Genomic DNA, 17,412 nt, shown 5'->3' with positions numbered 1-17,412 from the left:
AGATAAGAAGTAGAGGAACGCGGGATAAATATCACCTCATTCAAATATAATATATGCGTAAAAAAGGTCGAAAGAGACCATGGAATAAGAAGAGCATTCTTCGTGAGAGAAATTAGCGGGAAATTAGAATATTCCAGTATTGAACTCGTAATGTGAAAGCATTGAAAAATTAATCGGTTATCGTTAAGCTGAGACCAACATTGGACATTTCTAGTAATTTCTTTCTTTGCTTGCCGTTTAACGCCACACTAACACTTGCTGGCTTACGACGATGAAGAGGTAGGAGAAACTTTCCACTAGAAAAGTAGTAGCCAGGGTCTCAATTATGGCACATCTCCGATAGTTGGTTGATGTGTAAATAGGAAATCTTGGAAAACCATACTTAGGGTTGCAGACGGTGGAGTTCGAACTCATATATTCCCGTATGCATGTTTAAAACTACACCACTCATTCCGCATAATCAATTGATATGATGTGTGAGAGTTTCAAATGAAAAACCCTTACGGTCTACAATATTCTACGGTACATAAATTGGACGTGTTCCACACTCTCATGTTTACGTGATTGTTAAAAACGTGATCATGGCTGTGGGATCTTCAATCTTGTGTGGAATTAGAACCACATGAATGTGACTTTCTATTTCAAAAATTCCACATACGTTGGCCGGATTCGACCTCACCTTGGCGAGAAGCCATTGAATAAACCACTTTCCTGCCCCACCCCCGACATTTCTATGAATTCGAGAATAAAGTATTTACAAACCTTGTTCCAACGGAATCGGGTATGAAGTAAGGTGAAACTTCGTAGCGAATTTTTACGACCGGATGCTCTTCCTGACGTCAAACTTATGAGAGGAGTAAATGAGATTAAGTGAATGACGTAGAATGATATATGATATTACGAGGGGAGAGGGTGAAATCCGGTGCCAGCACATAGCCTACTCCCGTTGAATAGCACCTAGGGGACAGCTCAAGGCTTAACGTCGCCTTCCGACGGGCTTATCACCATCAGGAGCGTTCTACGCCATTAGTCCAAATGAACACTGTAGAGAGGATTAGAATTAAATACAGGCTTCTTGAAAACTAGTGAACTGTATGCCGCTACTTCTCTTACCCAACCGGCCAAAATTCTGGGAATGTGAATTTTTTCGATCAACGAGTTTCCATCCGGCTAATTACGGAGTCAGACCATATAGCCTTAATGACCGTGACCATCATCACTAGGAGTTACAAAGGAAAGGGGATACAACACAAACTACAGAAGTAGATTCCCAAAACGCTCGGAAAAAGAAATAATGCAGTAATTTTTGGGATATTACGCAGACGTTCTTCTCTTGAAAGAATGAAAGGACTTCAGTGACAGGAAATAAACCCGTCTGATACAAACTCCAGTACAACGCTGCACATTGGAGACCGTTGCGTGTATCTCTGCAGAGAAGGATAAACTAAATGCCGGATGTGTCTGGGGGTCATATCAAAGTAGTGCCCCATTTAGATGTCGAATAGCACGCTGTGAGGATGGATGGTCTTCGGCTGATAGCAGTAATTCTAGTGCTGGCACTGGATGTAGCTACCACCGACAAACCATCAGGTGAGAGATATACTCATTCACTGTCGATATTTCTTCGTGCCCGAGTTTCAGTAAGTATAGAATTCATGGCTCATAAACTGCCAGAATAGAGACCGGTTATGGGAGATAAATTTTCCCTTAGAATTAATCTCTTTATAATTTTGTTAATTAACTGTGTTAAACGCAGCTGATTTAATTTCGTAATTTCAAGTGGTTTTTCATTCTCGGATATTCACGAATAATCTATTTACCTATGTAAATCGAAATTGTGTTTACACTTTCAGGATGACGACGAGACGTACTAAAAATTGATACTTCAGTCTTATATTTTTGTGAAATTCTGTGTTGATGCAGGTAGTTAGTTTGACGTTTCCAGGTTTTAATCACAACTACAGATTACATTCAGTGAAGTTTAAAGATCAAAACTGCCTGCGAAATCGACTTTCCAATCTAACGTATTAGCTTAATAATATCTGGGTGAATAGAAGTCTTCCATATAATTCGTTCATTGAAGCTTTCTAAACTGAATTATTGCTTTATTTACAGCCGTCCTTTTAAATGTCGGATGATAAATTTAGTATAGCTTAGGGAAGTCGGAGATAAAACGCGACAAACTTTTTAAAATAATTTATTTATTCAGTTTAATTCGCCAAATATTTCAAAGACAGAAATATACTATTTTAAAAGATGTTGTCCGATTTTAACTCGAAAGCGCTCGGAGATATGAGAAAGATGTCATAAGTCTGAAGCTGATGCAATTTTCTTTACGCATCAAATACAGCTGACATTATACTGCATATACACTAGTATCAACCGGACTTACAGTAATATCCGGTAAGTACATTTGGCTGGTGACCACGATGTCCCTAGGACCTTGTGTGGAGTAATAAAAGACACAATAGTATGCAGTCAATTCCACTAATAAATTTTTTCAAGATTTAGTTTAAATTCATGTGCTCAATTTTAAAAGGACAGAGCTACTTCAAAGCACACACTTCCAGAATTATGAAATCGTATTGTTCTTAGTGTGAAAAGCTTCGCTGGAAAATCAAACTGTTCAGGTGTAATTGGAGTGCGTACTAATAACAAAGTGGTCCACGGGAGAGAAAACTGGAGTGAGAGGAAATACGTCACTTACTCGATATTCTTCTTCTTCCCCTTCATCTTATTTAACAGGTATTTGTTCAAATTACTTGGAGGTAACGCAGATGTGCTCGGAGAAGTTCATTAACGTAGCCGTAAATCTAGCCCTCCTATTTCAGCACCGGTAAATTTAATCCGATTTCATTGGAATTCGATCCCGTAACCTCTGGTATATAAATCACTGCTCCACTCATCCGATTTTGAACTATGCATATGAAAATAAAACTGCATAGGCATAGTGATCACAATGTTTTACGGATCTTCGTAGTGTTGTTCGACCGTTCTTCGAAAGTTTTCCAAGGTTTCTCATTTCACCTCCGGGGAAATTGTTATACCTAAAGACCAGCATTGTCACAAAACAGATATAGTTGATTTATTAATGAAATTGGATTGTTTTACAATGTGCATCCCCTCGCAACGACAGAGATAGGTCTTATGGCGGCGATGAAGTATGAAAGGGTTAGGAGTGGGAAGGAAGCAACCGTGGGCTTAATGTTGTGAAAATGGGAAACAACGGAAGACCATCTTCAGGGCTGCCGAACAGTGGAGTTCGAAATCACTATCTCCTTAGTGAAAACTGAGGACTAGTTAAGCTAAACCCCACGGCCACTTGCTTGGTGAAACTGAAGTAACACTACAGAAGGAGAACAGAACTGGCTACATTGATATTTCTGAGATTTTTGGCTGGAAATACAATGTTTACCAGTTTCGTTTGTTTAAAGTGTAAGAGAAAGGTCAGAGGAACTCTGATATGCTCGTCAATTAGTGTAACTAGATAAATCCTCGGGTCTCTGATTGGAATAGTACACAGTATTCCAAACTTGTTACGATCTCGGCTATTGCGTGAAATGAGGAAATAAAATACTCACGTCGAAAGCTAGAAGCTACGTTAGTAGTCCACGTACTATAAGAGTACAGGTAATGCTGATACAATCGCAGCAATTCAGATTACGAAATTAATATGATGCTAATCTAAAGAAATAACCCGCGTCAATCGTTCAAATTGATGAAAGAATATTTCCAATAATGTGTGCGGCCTTTTCAAGACACGATTGCATTTATCCGCTATCGGGCGAGTTGGCCGTGAGGATAGGAACACTCAGCTGTTTGCTGAGATAGCGGGTTCGAACCCCACTGTCGGTAGCCCTGAAGATGGTTTTCCGTGGTTCCCCATTTTCACACCAGGCAAATGCTGGGGCTGAACCTTAATTAAGGCCACGGCCGATTCCTTCCCATACCTAGGCCTTTCCTGTCCCATCGTCGCCATAAAATCTATCTGTGTCAGTGCGACGTAAAGCAAATAGCATTTAATGAATATTGAATTTTCACGACGGCATTGTAATCGAAACAGTCCTTCAAATTATTAGGTCGTGTTGCGTACATTTAGTACGTGTTGAAGAGATGTTAGGTACAGAACGAAAATGGCCAACCAGACACCAGTGGAATCCGAACCCACAACCTCCCGATTTCGCGTCGGTTGCTCTACCAATTGAGCTATGGTGGCCTAGGCCATCTTTGTTCTGTTGGAAAGGATCTAAGCTACAGGTCTGGTACTACTACCATCACTCTGTAGAGTGCGTTGTGGGAGGTTGTGGGTTCAGACCCCACTGGTGTCTGGTTGGCCATTTTTGTTCTGTACTTAACATCTCTTCAACACGTACTAAATGTACGTAAGACGACCTAATAGGTTGAAAGTCTGTTTCGATCAAATAGCATGTATCTACACCAAGATACGTAAAATATAATAAAATGTATTTAACCAGAATTATATTTTACCACCTCAGGGGCGTTAAACATAAAATGAATTACCCTGCCCGCCGAGATTTAAAATAATAGATAAACTCGTAGGTTAAAAATGAAATCTCCTAAAAGACCACACAAACGTTTTTTGATAAGAAGTTAAATCCATTATATGTCCTTGTGTCCTCGTTTATTCTCTTTTGTATTTTTAAATATGAAAGACTAAGCAGCAATCAGTTCGAAGTTGGAAAAAAAGTTTTAAGGGTGAAGAATATGATTAGTCAACAGTTGTATGTACAGTACATTGTTGCAAGGTACCTTCCTTAATTGTTATGGCTATGGACGTACGTGCAGTGCATGGCGGATATTTTATGTAATGTGATGCCCATGCTGAAGTTCGAACTTAATTTAAAGAATGAAGTTGAAAAAAATGTTTTATGCGTGTGGAACATATTTAGTTATCAGTAGTACATACAGAACATCACTTATACCGGTATGATCATACCTGATGTCTCTGGAAATAAGTAATGGTATAATGTGATGGTGCTCCTATGTGATATTACGAGTCGCTTACTTTCACTCCTCTATCTGGAGGAGGATAAGTAAAGTTTTAAACTGTTCTCGCTAGTCTAGTAACCACGTCACAGACCATGCTAGGAATTATAATTTCTGTAAAAGGTTAATATTGAACACAGTAGTGTATATTCGTAATTATAATACCGTTACTACTAGATCAGACGCGAATTTTTACCTACGATATGTATAAAATAGTGTTAAATTGTAGCCGTGATATTACATATCCGAAGTACTGCATGTGATAAAAATTCATGGATAAGAACGGTTAGTTGTACAAATTCCGTAAATTCTTGCCTCTTAAGATAGGCCCATGAAGAATTTCAGGATAATGTACAGACTGAATCATATCTTGGTATAATGAAACAGTGCTCCCATTGAGAGTGCAGGCATTCCTTATATAATCACCTTAGAATTTGCAAATATCTCTAGGCTTGTATCGATTTCGTTAAGATATTTCTACGCAACGGTTTACAATTTCTTCTGAAAATGTGTAAAACAGCCCTGAAGATCTACTGTCTTAAAAAAAGTGAATAACAAAGTACTCATTGAACTAAATGTGCAACGCGATGTCCAAAAACTTGTGTATTATGTACGCAGTGACTGGGCTTATATACCAGGTGGCTCTCGAACACCGTACTTTCTACTTATAAATGTCCCGCATGCACAAATGATGAATGGGATATCTACCAACTGATTTTCACAGGAGAACTACTGCCAGCGGGCAGGTTACGTCAGAATATGAAGAAATAAGAAACGGAGTGATGCTCGCAGCATGTTACTCAGCGCTACTGGTCGAATGCACCCATTGCATTAGTAAACATCGTTTTTGACCGCATAGTTCTAGGCTGCTGTATGGTACAGCCGCACTATATTTGCTGTGTGCATATCAGCAATGGCTAGTGTGATCAGCAGTGACGAATACACGGATATTATTTTAAGCTGGACAATCTGGTCGGAGTACAACAGAAGTTACAAGCAGATGTATGCCTTCTGCACACGTACTTCACCGAACAGTATTAGTTTTTGTTTCATACAAGCAATGGAGTGGAATGTTTACACGTGTATAAATTAATTATTAGATTTACTTTTCTTCATCTTTGGCGTGTCTACAAACAGTAGCGGCGATTAGGGGATGGGGCGAGGTGGGTCAGTCGCCCCCCCCCCACTTTGTGGAGTAATCGTTACATATTTATTCCACTTTAGCCAGCTGGAACTAGGGATTATTTAAAAAAAGCTGTTTGTACAAACCTTGTTATCTTATCTGATAACTCTTTGGTTTATTTTCTTTAATTATTAACATAATTATTGACGGAAATACGCACAAAATACTGTTCGTCGCGGCTAACCAATTTGTATACCACTACGGCAAATAGTGGAGACTTTACATGTGCTGTGCGGAAGGGTAGTAGGGTACATATTTTTTGCCGAGGTCGTGGACACTGAGTTATAATTCACCCCCTTGCCACGCGCCTTCATCAGTCTGGCAGTCTCTTTAGTGTCTGTTAGTTTCTTAGTGAGTATTCAAATACTAAATGATTTTTAATTACATAATCATCCCGTACTTCCATTTAATTATACCGGGCGAGGTGGCCGTGGGGTTATGGGTACGCAGCTCTGAGCTTGCACTCGGCGGATAGTAGTTTCGAATCCCACCGTCAGCAGCCCTGAAGATGGTTTTCCGTGGTTTCACATTTTCACACCAGGCAAGTGCTGGGGCTGTACCACATTTAAGGCCACGGTTTATTCCTTTCCACGTGTATCCCTTTCCTGTCTCATCGTAGCCATAACTCCTATCTATGTCGGTGCGACGTAAAGAAAATTGAAAAAAAATATTTTCAGTTGTAATCGTATTTCAGCGGGAGCTAATACCGACGCTTCTAAATTATTTCTTTGTGTTATATTATTTATTAGGTAAATGCACCGTAGTATGTTTGTGAGACCTGGTGAAAACTTCATTATACAGCACTGAATCAAAATAATAAAATAACATACTATTATTACGAATAATCCACGGGGCAGATTAATTATAGTTACATATAAAATAACATAATATAAACAAAATAATTCAGTCCGGTGAAAGTAAAGTTGGTGGTCGCCTCTGTGGTGTAGTGGTTAGTGTAATTAGCTGCCACACCCGGAGGCCCGGGTTTGATTCCCGGCTCTGCCACGAAATTCCAAAAGTGGTAGGAGGGCTGTAACGGGGTCCACTCAGCCTCGGGAGGTCAACTGAGTAGAGGTGGGTTCGATTCCCACCTCAGCCATCCTGGTAGTGGTTTTTCCGTGGTTTCCCACTTCTCCTCCGAGCATATGCCGGGATGGTACCTAACTTAAAGCCACGGCCGCTTCCTTCCCTCTTCCTTGTCTATCCCTTCCAATCTTCCCATTCCCCACCAAGGTCCCTGTTCAGCATAGCAGGTGAGGCTGCCTGAGCGAGGCACTGGTCATCCTCTCCAGTTGTATCCCCGACCCAATGTTACACACTCCAGGACACTGCCCTTGAGGTGGAAGAGGTAGGATCCCTCGCTGAGTCCGAGGGAAAAGCCAACCCTGAAGGGTAAACAGATTAAGAACGAAGAAGAAGGAAGTAAAGTTGGTATTCTCTCGCGTTGTAATTACAATTACAATTAAATATATATTTTTTACAGTTGACTTTACGTAGCACCGACACAGATAGAACTTATGGGAAGGAAGCGGCTGTGGCCTTAATTAAGGTACAGCCTTAGCATTTACTTGGCATGAAGATAAAAAAGGAACAACGGAAATCCATCTTCAGCGCTGTCGACAGTGGGATTCGAAACCACTATCTCCCGAGTGCAAGCTCACAGTTGCGTGCCCGTAACCCCACGGCCAGCTCTCCCGATACAATTACATAGATGTACGGCATGATCATGCAATTAAGAATCATTTAGTATTTGAATGCACACTAAGAAACTAACAGACAATAAAGAGACTACCAGACTGACGAATGCGCGCGGCAAGCGGGAGAATTATAACTCAGTGGCCACGGCCTCGGCAAAAAATATGTAACTTAACCCTACTACCCCTGCTCACAGCACATGCAAAGTCTCCCCTACTTGCCCTAGCGCTATACAGTAAAGGGGAGATTTAGCATATATGACAAATGTACAAATAGCTTATTTTAAATAATTCCTAGTTCCACCTGGCTAAAGTGGAATAAAATGTAATATATAGACTACTCTGCAAACTGTGAGTGGGAGTGAATGTCCCTCCTCACTCCACCCCCTAACCGCCGCTATTTTTTTTTTTTTTGCTAGGGGCTTTACGTCGCACCGACACAGATAGGTCTGATGGCGACGATGGGATAGGAAAGGCCTAGGAGTTGAAAGGAAGCGGCCGTGGCCTTAATTAAGGTACAGCCCCAGCATTTGCCTGGTGTGAAAATGGGAAACAACGGAAAACCATCTTCAGGGCTGCCGATAGTGGGATTCGAACCTACTATCTCCCGGATGCAAGCTCACAGCAGCGCGCCTCTACGCGCACGGCCAACTCGCCCGGTGCTACTGTTTGTTGCCACGCCAAAGATGCAGTAAATGAAATCTAATAACTTATTAATTTATACGCGTGTAGACATTCAACTCGATAAAAGTGTTGATTGTATGGAACAAAAACTAATAGTGTTCGGCAAAATATGTGTGTAGAAGGCGTACGTTTGTTTGGAGCTTCTGTTGCACTCCGACCAGGCTGTCCAGCTTAAAATAATGTCTGTGTGTTCACCGCTGCTGAACACACTAGCCATTGCCGATATGTGGACAGCAAATATAGTGCGGCTGTACCATACACCAGCCTAGAACTATGCGGTCGAAAACGATGTTTACTAACGCCATGGGTGCATTCGACCAGTAGCACTGAGTAACATGCTGCGAGCATCACTCCGTTTCTTATCTCTTCATATTCTCACGTAACCTGCCCGCAGGCAGTAGTTCCCCTGTGAAAATCAGTTGGTAGACATCCCATTCATCAGTTGTGCATGCGGGGTATTTATCAGTAGAAAGTACGGCGTTCGAAAGCCACCTGGTATATAGGCTTGATACTGTACACCGCACCTCCTAAAGTACTGGTTTAGAAATTTGGCTCAGACACCCTTCACAACTATAAAAATACACATATTATTGGCTTTTTAAATACATAATTATATGCCGCTTAAGATACAATTAACGTGTACTTCTAGTGACTGACGCATTCGGGCAATTATAATTGTGCAAATAAATTGCTGTAAACAACACGTAACTTCGCATAAAGCACTTTTCACCTCAGTGATATATTACAATGCTTCCACTTGCGGATTGCGTGAGGCTAGTGCCACAAAATTGGTTTCAAACAGTATCCGTAATAGCTGTCAAACTGTTAGAGAGTGAGCCATTATGGTTGAAAACTGTCAGTGTGTTTCACGCGAGCTTCTTACTGAAGTCCATAATTATATATTTTGGGACCAAATATAGGTATAAGGGCCACAAATATTAGTATTTCTGAGCTCTTTTATTGAGATAAAGCAATCTATTCAGTGATGGCTAATGTGTTGACGATTTTCGTGTCCAAGCTTCCATAATATGTTACAATGAATATATTCTTCCACCAGAGTAGACCGATCGTATTTTATGCACAAAGGGAGAAAGGCTGGCGACTTCTAAGATATTGTTACGAATTAAACGCCGTCTGTATTACTGCTCTTATTTAATGCAGTATGATCCACTAAGTGCACACACACACATTTACACACATAAGAATTCCATTCGGTCATGGGGCCGATGACCTTCGATGTTAGGCCCCTTGAAACAACAAACATCATCATCATCACCATTCAGTCATGAATGACCACACTCATTAATTGCTGCCTCTTTACACGTCTCTGTCCCCTTCACAGTAGACGGTTGGTATTACCTGAGGCGGCTGTAATCCCTATTGATAGGCTCGCACTACTTTCACTTTTTCTGCTGCATGTTCGGTCATTTTATACACAGTAGTCTTTCACAGACAGGCTCAAACACAAGGCTTCTATCAACAACACATGGTGACTATACCTCGGTTCAAGTTGAGAGGAAATCCAGTAAACCACACAGTTAAACACAGTAAACTCTTTAACAATGACAACTAGAGAGTTCAACAGTGCTAACCAGCAGCACAATACTCGTTTCAACAACGACAGTTAACACTGCTTCAGTTCTATTCACGACAGCTGCTCAACACGCTGACTCCAGGACGGTCTAAAGTCCACGTTACAGTATTCCAAGGTAGTTCTCACAGTAACCCACTCCGTACGCGACGATACACTGATACTTTAGCTCCGTCTGGGCACAGATGGCAACCACACTATTGCCTTCACTCCACGTCGGTACAGTACTCCAAGACAGTACACACACCGTACCCCGCTTATATTCTCGGACGGTAGCCAACACTATCGTTGCCCCAGTCCGACTACCGATCTCCAGCATTGACCTATCACACACTCAAACCTTCACCACTAAATCCACTCCTCGGTCGCGGTGGAGCTGTATTAATATCTCGGTGATGGGTTACTAGAATAGTCAGCACTCGGCAAGAGATGGAACATTTCCGTTTCATGTTACAGAAGGTGCAAGCTAAAACTAGACGAACAGAACAATGCAGGGAGAAGCCGGCCATGCCCTCAGTCTGGGAGCTCCAGGTTGACTCACTAGCCCCTTTCAGGAAGTACCGAATGGAGCTACGACCGGGCTGGCACGTAACTCAAGAACAAGAGGGATCAGTTTAAACAAATCATCAGGATAATCCGAGTACCTTACAGAAAAATAGCACGTTATCATTGCAGGAACGGCTTTCAGGAGCATAACACATAGGAAAGAAAAGAAAAGAACAAATGCAATGGTAACACAGTTCTGATGGTCCTTGGCCCATCAAGCGCTCGCTGCTCAGCCCCCAAGGCTTGCAAATTACGAGGTAACGCATAATCAATGAAATTATTCCTCTCGGTCTTATTTTTTACCTTTCTATACAGGGGCCGCCTTCTCACCATCGGATTCAAGTAAAATTCTCTGACCTGGCCGTGAATTAAGTCCAGGGCCTTCGGGTATGAGACCCCAAGACCACAGGTTCGGCGTGCCATTTACACTTACGAAAAATGAATAACGCCATTGAAGGAAGTGCATGAGAATTTGTATAGCCTCCCCAAAACACAAGGAATGAGCGCATGATATTGTATTTGAATTATTATTAAAATATAATTCACCTCCCATGCATGTACAAACTCTGTGGCTACCCACAACAAATATTAAAACTGTAAGTCCGATTGATTTTGGGAAACATATACTTGCGGGGAACTCATACAATACCATGCGCCCATTCAGTTTTTTTGAGCGATTGTATATGACCCTATCATAGGGCAGGAACACGAAATGTTTAACAGCGATGCACTGTGGAAGAATGAGGAATCAAGTAACGTCAGTCGGGTGTCCCAGAAATACCTGCAGTTGCTCACTTGCTAGGAGCTAGCTCGTAGTTTTGAGCAACGTACTCATCCCGACGTTGTTGAACGATAATGTTATGCCAGAATTACGTAAACGAAGACTCTTTTTCTAAATTGCTGGAATCGGCATGATTCTGTATGATGGATTTCCGTAAGGCTGTATGACCATACTGGAGAAATCCGCAGCAGTGTTGGCACGGTTCGTAATGTTGTTATGGCATCATATGCCACCATATTTTCGTTTCGCTTGGAACCTACATATTTTCTAGCCGCTATTACATGTTTTAAGGGAATCCAGTCTGGGGGTATGTCTTATCTTCATGATTGCTTGTTACTGCTGTCCATACCGCTCTCACGGTGCAGAGGTAGCGAGCCTCTCTCTTACCGCGACGATCCGGGTTCGATTCCCCAAAACGTCAGTGTTTTCAACTCGGATCCGAGGGCTGTTTCCAGGACCACTTACCATATGTGAGAACAAATGTGGCTATATCTAACGATGCTATAGTGATCCCGGTCTGGAAAACCCAGAATAACAGCCAAGAGGATTCGTTACGCTGACCACGTTAAACCTCGTAATCTGCAGGTCATCAGTCTGACCAACGGTAGCTTGGCAGACCAAGGCTCTCCAGAGTTGTAGCGCCATGCGGTGAGGTTTCTGGTTTATCCTGCTATCCAAGATGGATTCCTCGAGATACTGAAAGTCAAATCGATGGGTGTTATACTTTCACCCCTGCATCATGAGACTTTGTATGATAAACATTGCTTTGACTCTTCTTGTCTTCCGCAGTGGAGCAGTTTCAGTGGAAACCGGCGTAATTACAAATGAACACAGATAAGACAGCCTCACAGGATAAGATTCACAGTTAATGGGGGATGTTGTGGACCAAGACGTTGCACGCATCTGCAAAACAGCTTCCTACACAGGAAATTTAACAACTGGAGTTTAGTTATTATGTTTAAAACATACTTTGAATAATAATAATGTTATTTGCTTTACGTCCCACTAACTACTTTTACGGTCTTCGGAGACGCCGAGGTGCCGGAATTTAGTCCCGCAGGAGTTCTTTTACGTGCCAGTAAATCTACCGACACAAGGCTGACGTATTTGAGCACCTTCAAATACCACCGGACTGAGCCCGGATCGAACCTGCCAAGTTGGGGCTAGAAGGCCAGCGCCTTAACCGTCTGAGCCACTCAGCCCGGCAAAAAACATACTTTAATACGTGTAAAAGGAGACGAGATTTAAACGTGTTATATTTATTATTGTGATTTCATCCCCTGTTAGTACATTTGAAAATCATATTGTAAAATTATTTTTGCTATTTTGCTTTACGTCGTACCGACAGAGATAGGTCTTATGGCGACGATGGGACGGGAAACGCCTAGGAATGGGAAGGAGGTGGCCGTGGCCTTAATTAAGTTACAGTCCCAGCATTTGCCTGGTGTGAAAATGGGAAACCACGGAAAACTATCTTCAGGGCTGCCGACAGTGGGATTCGAACCCACTATCTCCCGGATGCGAGCTCACAGCTGCGCGCTCCTAACCGCACGGCCAACTCGCCCGGTATTGTAAAATTTAATTTATGAAAACGTAGTCTTGACATAATGCTTAATGTGTTTTACTAATGTTCATGCAGACCACAATCATATTCGTACAATATCATCATTGATTAACTGCTTTTTAAGACCATGCTCTATTGGGACCATTGAAGCGTGTGAATTTCTACTGGCATTAATTCACTATGCAAAACATCCATTTTTACCCCCTCCTATTAGCTCAGTCACTTTTTGTGCACAATGCTGTAAAATTAGGTTTCGGTGTTGTCGATTTACATTTTAATGGTGCGTAAATATGCCGGCCAAGAAGATTCGTCGTGCCGACCACACGACACTTCTTAATCTGCAGGCCATTGGGCTGAGCAGTGGTCGCTTGTTAGGCCATGGCCCTTCAGGGAGGTTCTGCCATCGGGTTTGGTTTAAAGAATAAATACCAAACAGAAGGTTCTCATGGAAGCCTGACGCGTTGAAGAATATGTTATGATGCATATATCTGTAAATATCAGTGTGTATTGCGACTATTAGACATTAGAGGAATATTAATTGCTTAGAATAATCTGTTTTAATAATAATAATAATAATAATAATAATAATAATAATAATAATAATAATAATAATAATAATAATAATAATAATAATAATAATAATAACAATAATAATAATAATAATAATACAGGTTCTTTTGTGAGTGTCCGGCTCCATGGCCAAATTGTTTGCGTGCTGGCGTTTGGCCACAGGGTTCCCGGATTCGATTCCAGACAGGTTCGGGAATTTTAACCATAATTGATTCATTTCTCTGGGAAGGGAGCTGCTGTGTATGTGTCGTCTTCATCATCATTTCGTCCTCATCACTACGCGCAGATCGCCTACGGGTGCCAAATCGAAAGACCTGCATCAGGCGAGTCAAACTTGTCTTCGGACACTCCCGGCACTAAAAGCCATACGCCATTTCATTTTTTAGTGAGTGTTGTACATTTCAGCGTTTAGTTTTCAACCCTAAGTGAATGAAGTGAGGTCTTCCACTAGTTTCTAATTGCAACTGACCCCTTGGTCGCCTCTAGTTCTGCACTCCTCATCTTGAATCGTTAAAGAGTGGCTCTAGCATCGTCTCCTAGCCATCTCTATGCTTGTGTAATCTTTCACCTTCGAGTTAATAATAATAATAATAATAATAATAATAATAATAATAATAAAAATAATAATAATAATAATAATAATAATAATAATAATAATAATAATAATAATAATAATAATAATAATAATAATACAGGTTCTTTTGTGAGTGTCCGGCTCCATGGCCAAATTGTTTGCGTGCTGGCGTTTGGCCACAGGGTTCCCGGATTCGATTCCAGACAGGTTCGGGAATTTTAACCATAATTGATTCATTTCTCTGGGAAGGGAGCTGCTGTGTATGTGTCGTCTTCATCATCATTTCGTCCTCATCACTACGCGCAGATCGCCTACGGGTGCCAAATCGAAGGACCTGCATCAGGCGAGTCAAACTTGTCTTCGGACACTCCCGGCACTAAAAGCCATACGCCATTTCATTTTTTAGTGAGTGTTGTACATTTCAGCGTTTAGTTTTCAACCCTAAGTGAATGAAGTGAGGTCTTCCACTAGTTTCTAATTGCAACTGACCCCTTGGTCGCCTCTAGTTCTGCACTCCTCATCTTGAATCGTTAAAGAGTGGCTCTAGCATCGTCTCCTAGCCATCTCTATGCTTGTGTAATCTTTCACCTTCGAGTTAATAATAATAATAATAATAATAATAATAATAATAATAATAATAATAATAATAATAATAATAATAAAAATAAATAAGATACATACAGCAGCCAACCCCAAGGTGTAGGGGCAACATGCATTCCTCTTACCCCGAGTCTCAGGTTTCGATTCCAAGGATTTCAGACCATGTCAGAGTGCCAGTATAGGCTTCGCTCAGTTTTCTGAAACCAATTGAGGAACTGTCCCACATGAAAGACAGTGGAACCGATCGTAGAAATCAGTCAAATCCGGTGACCACTTCGTATTCCAACATCGGCAAGATATGTCGCTGGACAGCTGTCGTCTTGCCAGCACAAATTCACTGATGGTCTGTGTGTGCCAATGGAAGTTAATACAAGTGATAACGGGATAAAACATTAACGCTTAGTACTTCAAAATTAAGGGGAGATTATAGAGAAATTTCATAATTCGTGCAAATAGCCGATTTTTGCTTTTTTAATGTTGAAAGGTACTTAATTAATCCTCCTACCAGAAAATCTTCAATTTTGTAACTTCCGAAAGTTATAAAGTTCACAAAACCATATTTGAATGGCGTCGCTCAAATACAAGTATTTAGTTATCCCGGGCTCCTCCGAACACGTCCCCGCCTGTCACTGCTACCGTAGGTTATCTTACCTTCTCGATACCCTTATCGTTTAGATTTAAATTATGCCGCAAAAGCGTCGTATAATAGATATTTTAGTCGCTCTCTGGTGCTCTCTTATTACTCTGCCTGATCAATTGAAAAGTTAAATTTACATTAAAATCTTCAGTTCTTTTTTTTTTTTTTTTGAGAAATGGTATCTTGTTATACAATATTTCGGTTTTTATAATACTATTGACAGTAAAAAAAGTTTTTCAAGTTTGCTAGTTGAGAATGAATGGTCTATTTATATCGATTGCGAAGTAAATTTCCACGTGATCGTGATTGTTTACAGTCAGTGAATGTTGTAGTTGTGTCGCTTCAAAAGTGTTGAGCTTCATTGTGTTTTCCTGGTTGCTGTTTGTATTCTGAATTTGAAAGATTGAAAATGCCTAGCAGTAGAAGAGCACAGCGTAGGAAACGGACCTAGAAGAAGCTGTCGGCTGGTTTGGCAGTGTATCATGAGGAGTAAGATACCCTTTCACATGATATTCCAGAAAGTAACACGGCTGGTAATAACATTAATTCTTGTCATTAAAAGAAGCATTAAAAGAAGGAAGGATATGTGACATGTTCTTCTGTAAATGCTGTAAATGCAGCAGCTGCTATAGTTGATGAGTACGAATTTAGCCTACAATCACTCAGAAGGAACTGGTAGTATTCTCTGCTATAAGAACTGCAAGTGCTGTAGAGGGAAGGGAAAATGTTATTTTGATTTCGGTCCATAGTTCTGTTTTCCATGAACTTATCGGTCTTATCATGCGGTAACTTTAAATGTTCATCACTGACCATGGCTTCTCTCCCGACTCAGTTACGGGGTACACACAGTGTGGCAATGTTTCGTCTGAGTTATACAGTTCTTCCAGTGTTCCGTCCTCTTAGACCAGGGCCTCTCAGGGTGCATGCGCCTGGTGCATGCACTGTGCACGGTGCAAAAGACGACTTGGCTTGGTTGACCAGAGTGCAGACCCCCCCACTCCTCGATTTGGAGCAATAGCGCTTACTCTCTCTTTCCTCACGCCTGTCTCGCTCGCTCCGCCTGTCTCCCTCTCCCCCACTTGCGCCGTAGCGCTCCAAATCCTGGCTGAGTTGAGCTGAGTATAGCCGAGTAGAGCCGAGCATAGCCGAGTAGCCCAGAGACGAAGCGTTGATCCGAGCCATACCGAGTGGCACCGAGCGGCACCGATGCACAGTGCACGGAGCTCTTGCGCCTCGCTGTGCACGCGTGAGATTTTGGGCGTTTGAGAGGCCCTGTCTTAGACCCAGGGACCTCCATTTGAAGTAAATAGGCGCATTTTTCAAGCGTTTACTTCGATGGTAAAGGGGCACAGGGGCACAGTGGCGTTGAACAGTTTACAGATGCTATTCTTTTTTCTATTTGCTTTACGTCGCACCGATACAGATAGGTCTTATGGCGACGATGGGATAGGGAAGGTCCAGCAATGGGAAGGAAGCGGCCGTGGCCTTAATTAAGGTACAGCCCCAGCATTTGCCTGGTGTGAAAATGGGAAAACACGGAAAACCATCTTCAAGGCTGCCGACAGTGGGGTTCGAACCCACTATCTCTCGGATGCAAGCTCACAGCTGCGCGCCCGTAACCGCACGGCCAACTCACCCAGTCATATGCTATTAGGACGATTACCATGAGTATAGAACATTTTTCAGACCATCTTCTCACTTTGAGAAATGGAGGAGCAAGGATGAGGAAGGAAATGCTAAATATATCCCATGATGCAGTGCGTACTGCATGTGTCGAAATGTACAGTTCATGGAAAACCAAGGACTGAGATTGCATTCAAAGGCACTTGACATAAAAGGGGGCATATTTCCAATTATGGTGTGTGATTCGTCGTGGACACTGTAAGTGATATAGATAATAAAGCATTCTCTAAATTTTGCTTAGACTGAAATCTGCAGTGAAATACCATGGGAGTACTACTTTGCAGTGCAAAAAATGGTG

At 41.7% G+C, this 17,412-nt stretch overlaps 1 protein-coding gene across 1 annotated transcript in view; it reads left to right on the top strand.

Moving 5' to 3' along the window:
* Window positions 1-1,465: 1,465 nt before the first annotated feature.
* LOC136862878 (venom protease) overlaps window positions 1,466-17,412 on the top strand; it is a 291,355-nt gene continuing 275,408 nt past the window's right edge. Inside the window, exon 1 of the mRNA XM_067139153.2 lies at window positions 1,466-1,590. Coding sequence (XP_066995254.2) covers window positions 1,518-1,590 — 73 coding nt within the window. The 5' untranslated portion in view covers window positions 1,466-1,517. The remainder of the gene's footprint in view (window positions 1,591-17,412) is intronic.

Source organism: Anabrus simplex, chromosome 2 (genome assembly GCF_040414725.1).
Source record: "Anabrus simplex isolate iqAnaSimp1 chromosome 2, ASM4041472v1, whole genome shotgun sequence".
In the NCBI taxonomy this organism is placed as follows: Eukaryota; Metazoa; Arthropoda; class Insecta; order Orthoptera; family Tettigoniidae; genus Anabrus; species Anabrus simplex.
This window is presented reverse-complemented; position numbering and strand designations above follow the sequence as displayed.